Genomic DNA, 10,821 nt, shown 5'->3' on the forward strand with positions numbered 1-10,821 from the left:
TTGTGTAAGTGGTTTATTGGGAGACTACTCTCAGGGGAAGAATGACAGCAAATGAGGGGACTGCACAGGACAGGGGAAGAGGGAAGACAAAAATGAGAGCTCAGCTTCTGTGTAGATTCAGTCTGATTCCATGAGGGACTCCAGAGCATGAATGAAATCAGAGACTGTCCCATTTTGAGACAGCGAGGCCCAGCTTTTGTTCCCCTTTGTCACGTCGTCCCTAACAAACAGCAAACAGTCCCAAGAGGAGGCAATCCTGGCTTCCCTGGGCCTGGAAGCTCCTTTTCAGCACACCATTCAGTCTACTTTCTTGAATACAAACAGAATAATAATAACAAACATATGCAGCACATACTTGTGTTTCGCAGGTGGCTCAGTGGTAAAGAATCCACCTGCCAGTGCAGGAGATGCGGGTTTGATCCCTGAGCCAGGAAGATCTCCTGGAGAAGGAAATGGCAACCTGATCAGTATTCTTGGTTGGGAAATCCCAGGGACAGAGAAGCCTAGTGAGGTACAGCCCATGTGGTCACATGGAGCTGTGGACACAACTGAGCATGCATGCACAGCAGATACCACCTGTCTATCTCTCTCTAGAGTGCTTTATCTAAGTTAACTCCTTTAGCATTCAAAACAATCGAGGAGGCACATACTATTACTGCCACCCCCTTTTACTGGTGAGACACTGAGGTACAGAGAAGGTAAGTCCTGTCAACCTGGGGCTGGAATTTATGCTACTAACCAGAATCCATTGGAAGTGCTCTGAAGGCAGCTGCTGGCTCCTTTCCAATCCTTCCCCAAACACTTCTGTTTTTTAAATAATTTTCTTATTTTCTGGTTATTGTGCTTTTTATTTCTCCCTGATGTTTCAAGATTCATTATTTTATTGTTCTCTATTTTAAGAACTTCCTTCAGCTGCTCTTTTTTGGGTAGTTCTGCTGGGGAGGAATTCTTAGTTTTTTCTTCAACTGAGAATGTGTTGATTTCCCTCTCATTCTTTTTTTTTTTAACTTACTTATTTTTAATTGCAGGATATTTGCTTTACAGTGTTGTGTTGGTTGCTGCCATACATCAACATGAATCAGTCATACGTACACATATGTCTCCTCCCTCTTGAGCCTCTCTCCCACCCCCTGACCCATTCCACCCCTCTAGGTTGTCACAGAGCACCAGGTTGAGCTCCCTGAGTCATACAGCAAATTCCTACTGGCTATCTATTTTACAAGTCTGGGTCAGTTTCTTATGGGGTCATTGCTCCTTTCTCCTGGGACCTGAGGCACAGAAGGTTTTGTTTATTCCCTCCAAAAGTCTGTTTCCCCAGTCCTGTGTAAGTTCTGGTGGCTCTATTGTGGTGTTAATGGTGACCTCCTCCAAAAGGGCTTATGCCATACCCAGGTTGGCTGTACCCAGAGCCCCTGCCTCTGCGGCAGGCCACTGCTGACCCCTACCTCTGCAGGAGACACTCAAACACTCAAAGGCAGGTCTGGCCCAGTCTCTGTGGGGTCTTTTGGTGTGCACAAGGTTTTGTTTGAGCCCCCTGAGCATCTATGGTGGGTATAGGGTTTGATTCTAATTGCAATTTCGCCCCTCCAACCATCTTGCTGGGGCTTCTCCTTCACCCCTGGACCTGGGGTATCTTTTTTTGGTGGGATCCAACATTCTCCTGTCAACGGTTGTTCAGAAGCAAGTTGTAATTTTGGAATTCTCACAGGAGAAGATAAGCGCACGTCCTTCCACTCCGCCATCTCAGGCAGGGCAATCCCTTCCTGAAATATAATCAGATTGATTAAATTCTTTGCAGCCAAAGATGGAAAAGCCCTATACAGTCAGCAAAAACAAGACCAGGAGCTGACTGTGGCTCAGATCATGAACTCCAAATTCAGACTTAAATTGAATAAAGTAGGGAAAACCACTAGACCATTCAGGTATGACCTAAATCAAATCCCTTAGGATTTTACAGTGGAAGTGACAAATAGATTCAAGGGATTAGATCTGATAGAGTGCCTGAAGAACTATGGACGGAGGTTCATGACATTGTACAGGAGACAGGGATCAAGACCATCCCCAAGAAAAAAATGCAAAAAGGCAAAATGGTTGTCTGAGAAGGCCTTACAAATAGATGAGAAAAGAAGAGAAAGAAAAGGCAAAGAAAAGAAAAGATATACCCATTTGAATGTAGACTTCCAAAGAATAGCAAGGAGAGATAAGAAAGCCTTCCTCAGTGATCAGTGCAAAGAAATAGAGGAAAACAATAGAATGGGAAAGACTAGAGATCTCTTTAAGAAAATAAGTGATACCAAGGGAACATTTCATGCAAAGATGGGCACAATAAAGGACAGAAATGGTATGTACCTAACAGAAGCAGAAGATATTAAGAAGAGGTGGCAACAATACACAGAAGAACTCTACAGAAAAGATCTTCATGACCCAGGTAATCACAATGGTGTGATTACTCACCTAGAGCCAGACATCCTGGAATGTGAAGTCAAGTGGGCCTTAGGAAGCATCGCTATGAACAAAGCTAGTGGAGGTGATGGAATTCCAGTTGAGCTATTTCAAATCCTAAAAAATAATGCTGTGAGAGTGGTACACTCAACATGCCAGCAAATTTGGAAAACTCAGCAGTGACCACAGGACTGGAAAAGGTCAGTTTTCATTTCAATCCCAAAGAAAGGCAATGCCAAAGAATGTTCAGACTACCCCACAATTGCACTCATCTCACAAGATAGCAAAGTAATCCTCAAAATTCTCCAAGCCAGGCTTCAACAGTACGTGAATTGTGAACTTCCAGATATTCAAGCTGGATTTAGAAAAGGCAGAGGAACCAGAGATCAAATTGCTAACATCCGTTGGATCATTGAAAAAGCAAAAGAATTTCATAAAAACATCTACTTCTGCTTTATTGACTACGATAAAGCCTTTGACTGTGTGGATCACAACAAATTGTGGAAAATTCTGAAAGAGATGGGAATACCAGACCACCTTACCTGCCTCCTGAGAAATCTGTATGCAGGTCAAGAAGGAACAGTTAGAACTGGACATATAACAACAGATTGGTTCCAAATGAGGAAAGGAGTACGTCAAGGCTGTATATTGTCACCCGGCTTATTTAACTTATATGCAGAGTACATCATGGGAAATGCCAGGCTGGATGAAGCACAAGCTGGAATCAAGACTGCAGGGAGAAATATCAATAACCTCAGATATGCAGATGACACCACCATTATGGCAGAAAGTGAAGAGGAACTAAAGAGCTTCTTAATGAAAGTGAAAAAGGAGAGTGAAAAAGCTGGGTTAAAACTCAACATTCAGAAAACTAAGATCATGACATCTGATCCCATCACTTCATGGCAAATAGATGGGGAAACAATGGAAACAGTGACAGACTTTATGTTTTGGGGCTCCAAAATCACTGCAGATGGTGACTGCAGCCATGAAATTAAAAGACGCTCCTTGGAAGAAAAGCTATGACCAACCTAGACAGCATATTAAAAAGCAGAGACATTACTTTACCAACAAAGGTCTGTCTAGTCAAAGCTATGGTTTTTCCAGTAGTCATGTATGGATGTGAGAGTTTGACTAAGAAGATGGCTGTGCTTTATAAGCATTAGTTCAAAAGAACTGAAAAAATTGAAAGCATCAATTCTTTTGAACTGTGGTGTTGGAGAAGATTCTTGAGAGTCCCTTGGACTGCAAGGAGGTATAGCCAGTCCCTTCTAAAGGAAATCAGTCCTGAATATTCATTGGAAGGACTGATGCTAAAGCTGAATCTCCAATACTTTGGCCACCTGATGGGAAGAACTGGCTCATTGGAAAAGACCCTGATGCTAGGAAAGATTGAAGGTAGGTGGAGAAGGGGACGACAGAGGATTAAATGGTTGGACGGCATCACCGACTTGATGGACATGAGTTTGAATAAACTCCGGGAGTTGGTGATGGACAGGGAAGCCTGGCATGCTGCAGTCCATGGGGTTGCAAAGAGTCGGACACGCCCGTTTCTGAACTGACTGACTGATCTATTTTACGTATGGTAATGTATATGTTTCAATGTTATTCTCTCAATTCGTCCACCCTCTCCTTCCCCTCTGTGTCCACAAATCTGTTCTACTGTCTTCTCTCTCTGGTTACTGGACGCAATTTGGTTTGCAGAAGTTATCTGGGAATAAAATCATTTGAAAACCTTGTAGAGGAGGGCCTGTCTGGAGGAGGCTGGAGGGGAGGCCATGTAGAGGATACAGAGATGCTTCCAAGGAGTGAAGTGCAGATTTAGTCAGTGGATGTACATATATGTGTCCATGTTCTGTGTGTGTGTTCATGTGTGTTTGTACATTGAGGGAAAACTGGGAGAAAAGAAGAACCAGAATGCCTGCCATTAGGGAGGCCTCTGGTGTTCTTGGGGGCTTCCCTGGTGCCTCTGTGGTAAAGAACCTGCCTGCCAATGCAGGAGACTCAGGAGATGTGGGTTCAATCCCTGGGTCAGGAAGATCCCCTGGAAGAGGGCATGGCAACCCACTCCAGTATTCTTGCCTGGAGAAGCCCATGGACAGAAGAGCCTGGTGGACTACAGTCCATGGGGTTTCAAAGAGTTGGACATGACTTAGTGACTGAGCATGCATGCATGTTGGTGCTCCTGTTGGACCCTGAGAGCTGGGAGGAGCAGCTTAAGGGGAATAGGATGGACTCCAGGCATGGGCCCTACTATAGAGAGGTGTGAGAAGCTGAGGAGCATGAGGGTGCCTGGGTGGGTGCTCACTGAATATACCAGGCTCCCCTCACTCCATGGACGGTGATTTGTAGTGCAGAGCAGGCAGAGTGAACCCAGTGAGTCAGCAGGCTGCTGTTCTGGCCCCTACAGGTCCCGTTGGTGACTGGAGGTGACAACATCCTCCCTGCAGGATTCAGACCCCCATTGCTCTGAGCCCAAGCAGCAGGGATGCTCAGCAGAAGCTGGGACCACTGGGTCTGACCCTGAATCTGCCCCTTCCCAGCTCTGTGACTTCGGCCAAGCCAACCTGCCTCCTGGACCATGGTCCCTTCAGCTGTAAAATGAGACAAATACCCTAGCTGCCTTTCTGGGCCGTTGGCTAGGCAAAATTGTTTCCAGTAAAAGTGGCTTTCCTCAGAAAGCACAAGTACTTCCTCTATAGCAGACCCCTTTGGAGTGGCCAGTGATTAGCAGGAGCATGAGAACCAGGGCTCTGGAGATCACAGAAGCCCCCTCCCCACTGCTGGGCCATGGAGTCGGCAGAGCAGCCATGACAGAGGATCCCAGGCCCTCAATGAGTCAGGACCTGGTTGTTTTGCTGTCACTCTCCTGGTCACCTGTCTGTACACACAGCACCTGCCCTGGATGGTGGGCTCCGGTGGAGCAGAGCCAGGGCAGAGACCCTCCTCGCTCAGCCCAGAGACGGACAGAGACTCAGGATTTCTGCTGTCCTAGGAGCTGGCCTTCACAGTCAGGAAGTCTTGGGTTTGAACCTTGGCTTTGCCATTTACCTGGAAGCACTCCTAGGAGGTTTGCTAAGCCCTCAGCCTCACATCTGTAAACTGAGATACTGAGACCCATGGCACAGGGTTTTTCTGAGGATTAAATGAGGCAATGCATTCAAAGCTCTTAGCATGCCGTCTGGCACGTAGTAAACTGTCACTGAGGGCAGGAGTTCTTACATGATTGACAGTTAGTGAAAGTTGGTCTAGTGACTCACTGGATACATAATCAGACACTCTGGTTCCACCTGCAAATCCCCAAATGTTCTATTTCCTGAGGCACAGCATCCCTTTCATCTTCCCTCTGTCACGACCTGCCAGGCCAGCTCCACAGGGCTCTGAGCGGGGTCTGCGTCCGGCTGAGTCCTGAGTGTGAGTCCCCACCCAGAGCAGTGTCATGTGGGCAACTGATGGAGCAAGCTCAAATCTGAGGACTGTAAAGGGATCACCCTTCACCTTGGAGCAGAGCTCTCACTCCTCCATGCCGCTGTGCTTCTTACATGTTGAAGGCACAAGGCTCTAGCTTTGCTCCCTGCTCAGCCCAGGAGACTACCTCTGGGCCAAGAGTCTTGGGGGAGTCAGAAAGAGTCATTCCTCTTCTCCCTCCAGGCCTCAGTTTGCTCTTCTTGGCACTGAGGGGCTGGACTAGATAGATAACCTCCTACGTCCTTTTGGTGGCTCTCTGACATCCAGAGAGGGTCACAAAACTTCTAGGGAGGATGTCTTTGTAGGTAATCAAGTGCTTAGTCACTCAGTCGTGTCTGACTCTTTGTGACCCCATGGACTGTAGCCCCCCCAGGCTCCTCTGTCCATGGGGATTCTCTTGGAAAAAATACTGGAGTGGGTTGCCATTCCCTCCTCCAGGGGATCTTCTCAACCCAGGTCTCCAGCATTGTAGGCAGATTCTTTACCATCTGAGTCACCAGGGAAGCCCATGAATACTGGAGTGGGTAGCCTATCCCTGCTCCAAGGGATCTTCCTGACCTAGTAATTGAACCTGGGTCTCCTGCATTGCAGGCGGATTCTTTATCAGCTGAGCTACCAAGGAAGCCCAGGTAACTGAGGATAGACCCAAATCTAGGATTTCCAGAGCTTTCTCTACCCCCTGCAGCCTTTTTTTCCGTTTACTCTGTAGTTTGTGGCATCCCCTAGCTTTTTGGACTCAGGTCTCTTCAAGGTGCTCAGAGAGGAACTGGAGGGCTTTCAGCCCTCCATGTTTGTAACATCCCCCTTGTCCCACTCCTGGAACTGTTATTCACCATTATTCTGGCCTCAGCCTGTCTTGATCTGGAGTTAGGATGGACTAGCCTACAAATCCCAAGAGCAAATGCCCCATTACCCTCTGGGCTCCACTTGCATCCTATGACCTTGGTGAAAATTAGCCTCAACTCCAGCAGTGCTTTGCGGGGCTCCTCTGGTTGGGCCATAGAACCTGGCTTCCCAGGTGGCACTAGTGGTAAAGAACCTGCCAGTGCAGGAGATGCAAGAGATGTGGGTTCATTCCCTGGGTTGGGAAGAGCCCCTGGAGTAGGAAATGTTGACCCACTCCAGTATTCTTGCCTGGAAAATTCCATGGACAGAGGATCCTGGTGGGACTACAGTCCATAGGGTTGCAAAAGAGTTGGACACAACTGAGTGACTGAGAATGAGGTAAACGCTGACTCTGCCTCATGGCGCCCTGGAGATATTTGCATCTCTGAGGAGTGCCAGTGACCTGTTTGGGAAGCCCCTGTGTTGTCCTAGTTTCTAAATCCTCAGCCCCTAGAGCCTTGCCCGGCGTCAAAGGGCCAATGGGTAATGACATGCCCCTAACCGTGGCAGATAGAGGAGACGGGAATGTGCGTGCTCGGCACAGCGCTCCTTCTCCTCCCCGAGTGGCTTCTCCTCTGTGCTCCTTCTGCAGTCTTGTCTCCTCACTTGACTCCTGTAGGATGTCTGGACCCCTGGACTGGCTAGACCTCCTCTGCCCGGCGCATCCATCCCCACGTGCTTTCCCCAAACACCCAGCTCCTGGCTTGTAGCAAAGAGTTACTGAGAATCCGCTCAGCAAACAGGGTGACTCTCCTTTCCATAGGGACATTCACACAGACAAAAACACACCAATGCATGCACAGGGAGCAGGCCACAGGACAGGAGATTCAACCGTCCTGTTCATAGCTACAAGTGGCCCTGTGTCCTCAAACTCCCCAGCACACCCGCCCAGCAAGAAAACCCTTTTAAAGTGGTGCCAGTCTCCACTAGGCCCTCGGGAAAATGTTGGGGCATGAGGCCCAGTGTGGAGACACTGGCTTCCGCTTACTGCAGTTTCTTGATCACCAGATGCTGAGCCCTGCCTTCAAAAGGAAAAGCATGTCTGGGGCCTGCTGGAATGCTTTGTCTTAGTCTCCATCTCTGGGACCCCAAATGTTGGCTATATTTATTAGGGAGCAGGGACAGAGGTGGACAAGAGGCCCTGCCGAGAAAAATGCTCATTGATGCTGGAGGCCACGAGAGGGCGCACTACTAGCACCCTCTTGGTCCATCCACCTGGTGGCAATTCCAGATAATATTCACCAAGGAGTAGCAGTTTTGACAACACAGGCGCCCCCATAAAGAAAGGAAATAAGCCAGAATCTGGGTGGAAACACTTTATTGTTTCTTGGGTTGTCTGGAGGCCTCTGGGCTCACTGATTTCCCCCAGAACAGAGCTCCGCTCCGTGGCTGTGGTTGTGGTAGTCTGTGGCTATGTCCGCCAGCAAGGACAGGAACTCGGAAAAGTCAATCTTCTGGTCCTTATTCTTGTCCTTTTTCTCAAAGATATTGGACAAGTAATGTCTGCCCCTTTTCTCCTGTGGGAAAAAGACACCAAACCAGGCAAATTCAGCTCCACAAAGTGATGAGCTGGGAGAAGAGGAAGAAATAGAGACAGAGAAATGAGGTCCCAGTGCTGCACAGAAGTGTCTGGTGTAGCATTGAAGAGGGGAGGTGTGGAATGAGGTGGGGACACTGATATTGCCCAGCAGTTCAATGGAGAGTCCTTCTCCAGATGTAAACTTGGATGAAAGCCTCACATGGTGAGCAGGCTCTGCCCAGAGCTGTCCTGATCAGTGTGCTGGTGGGGGGGTCTCCAGCCCCAGACCACGACCCCCAACTCCCTGCAGGTGACCACCTACCTAAGTTCTGCTCAGGTACTCAAAATAAGTCCTACCCTTGTCTGCCTCATGCCAACCCCCTCTTCTTTTGACCTATGAGATCTTACTTTCTCTGAGTTCCCTCTTCTTGTTTACCCTAATAACCTCTTCTTTTTGTAATCAGTTCAGTTCATCGAATTGTCCAGTTAAATAAGGTCAGTGGATGAATTCTTTGTTGTACAAAATGGTCTTAAGTTCTCTCAGTGATGGAATTTCTGTCACCTTCCCTCTGATCTCAAGACCCTAGGGGAGTCTCTAGAGCCTCTCAGGGTCTGAGCAGAAGAGTTTGAGTCTCATACAGAAGGTGGGACAGGTGAGAGGGGACACATTCACTACCCTCCAGTTGTAGCGCTTTTTGACCACCTAATATCAACTACTTATATGCACACATTTTCCTATTTTGCCACATACATCATCTCTTTACACCCCGACATAGGACAGGATAGGAAGTTCTATGATACCCTTTTGTAGATGAGAAAGTTGAGGATCAGAAAATGAGAATGACTTGTCCAAAGTCACCCAGGAAAGGGTCCTCAGTCACGCCAGGACCCAGTCACCATGGGGGATCAGAACCCCACTCACACAAGCGCTGAGGAAGTTGGGGAAATTCTCCTTCATCAGCTGCAGCAGGGCCTCCTTCTCGATGGTGTCATCGCGTCCCGAGTATTTGTGAAACAGGTCGATCAAGGCTGTAATGGACTGCTCAAGCTGAGAGCCGCTCATCTTGGCTTCAAATAAGCTGCCAGAGAGGAGTCAGTGAACTTTTGTATCCTTCCCCCAGGGGAGGGTCCCCACGTTAGGACACCTGGATGGGGACTGAGCAGCCAGTGAACAAGCGAAGCTCAGATGGAGCAGAAGAAACTGTGCTCCTCTACGTGGTGGGAGGAATGGCTGAGGAGCAGGAGGGTGTGACCAAGTGGGGGACCTGGGTCCCCACAGTTCAGGGTGTAAGTAGGTAAAGGAGATCAGCAAACTCCACTGTGGGGAGGACCACAGCATGTGGAAGCAGAGACGGGGGTCAGCCCCAGTGAGAAGACTGAGCCTGAGGTGGGACACAGCAGCCAGAGCCTTTGGATGACCCCACACCCCAAACAGCAGCAAATCCATCTCCTCCAGCTTCAGTGTCAGGGTCAGAGTCACAGGGGAAGAATAGTGTCATCTCTGATCTGGTCTGAGCCTCCTGGGCTGCTTCAGGAGAAGCCCACCTGGACCATAAAGCAAGATCTACAATAAATGGACAGAAGTGCAGTCCTGTCCTGAGCCCTGGTGGGAGTCTTCCTGGACCACCCCTGAGAGAGAAAGAGGGACTGGGGATCAGAATCAGCCTGGGATTTTGAAGTGAAAGGAAATACACAGCTCAGTTCTAGGCTGTTGGTTGGAATGTGGGAGATGGGGGTCCTTCCAATTTTGTTATTTGATCTGTTATTGCATCTCCAAGGCTTGACCTCATTAAAATAAAGAGAAAGTCTGACTTCTCTAAGCAGGTTCTTCCCCTAGCAGACAGAGGTCTGGGCTGCCCGGGACCCCAACCAGAGAAACTGGACAGAGCAGCCCTCCCATTCCAGACTTTCCTAAGCAGCCAGGAAATGACCCTGTGTCACGTGTGTCAGTATTGAAGACAAACCCCACTGCCTTCTGATGTAGGAGAAAGATCCTACTGTTCTGTCAGTAAGAGGAACCATCCAAGGCCTTCTGTCAATGTGGCCAAGATCAGAGCCGAGCCCTGTGTACAGATGGTCCCTGAGCATTATCCTGCTGGGGAGGAGGTAGGAAGCTCTGGTTGATCAGTCTTTTATCCAGGTGGGGGCAGGACGTCTCACCAGAGTAATGGTGAGTGGGGGTCCCAGGCCTGGGGTTAAGGCTTTGGCTGGGGTTCCCACTCTCCTCAAGGGTGAGGTAGGTGGGTTTTTTGACCTGAAAAGCAGGTGGATCCAGAGAAGGAAGAAAGCAAGAGGAGGGGGAGGGTCCTCAGCTCCCACTGGGTACATGTCCACAAGAGCATCACCGAGGAGCCAGTGCAGAAGCAGGGAGTATTGGTCATCTTGCCACACAGATGGGACCTTGGCAGGGGTGAAGGCAACAGCCCTGTTGGCAGCAGAGCCAGGACTGGACCACAGGCTCCTGCATCCCCTCCCAGAGCTGCTTCCCAGCTCCTCCACGCCGGGCC

General features: G+C 48.9%; 1 protein-coding gene across 1 annotated transcript; it reads right to left on the reverse strand.

The window, feature by feature from the left end:
- Window positions 1-8,147: 8,147 nt before the first annotated feature.
- Window positions 8,148-9,377, reverse strand: LOC145504828 (protein S100-A7-like). The gene is made up of 2 exons (XM_081486154.1): window positions 9,237-9,377; window positions 8,148-8,312 (listed from the first exon to the last, which is right to left on the reverse strand). Exons 1-2 carry the CDS (start codon window positions 9,375-9,377, stop codon window positions 8,148-8,150), a joined length of 306 nt encoding a protein of 101 aa, XP_081342280.1.
- Between the last annotated feature and the right edge of the window lie 1,444 nt (window positions 9,378-10,821).

This window comes from Giraffa tippelskirchi, chromosome 5, assembly GCF_054371585.1.
Source record: "Giraffa tippelskirchi isolate mGirTip1 chromosome 5, T2T-mGirTip1v1.2.pri, whole genome shotgun sequence".
NCBI lineage: Eukaryota > Metazoa > Chordata > Mammalia > Artiodactyla > Giraffidae > Giraffa > Giraffa tippelskirchi.

What these genes read in the sequence shown, in the direction of transcription:
- LOC145504828 (XM_081486154.1), bottom strand. Translation starts at nt 9,377, where the DNA reads ATGAGCGGCTCTCAGCTTGAGCAGTCCATTACAGCCTTGATCGACCTG. An exon ending in CCAACTTCCTCAGCGCTTGT is followed by an intron (nt 8,313 to 9,236) that starts GTGAGTGGGGTT and finishes TTTTTCCCACAG; the next exon opens with GAGAAAAGGGGCAGACATTA.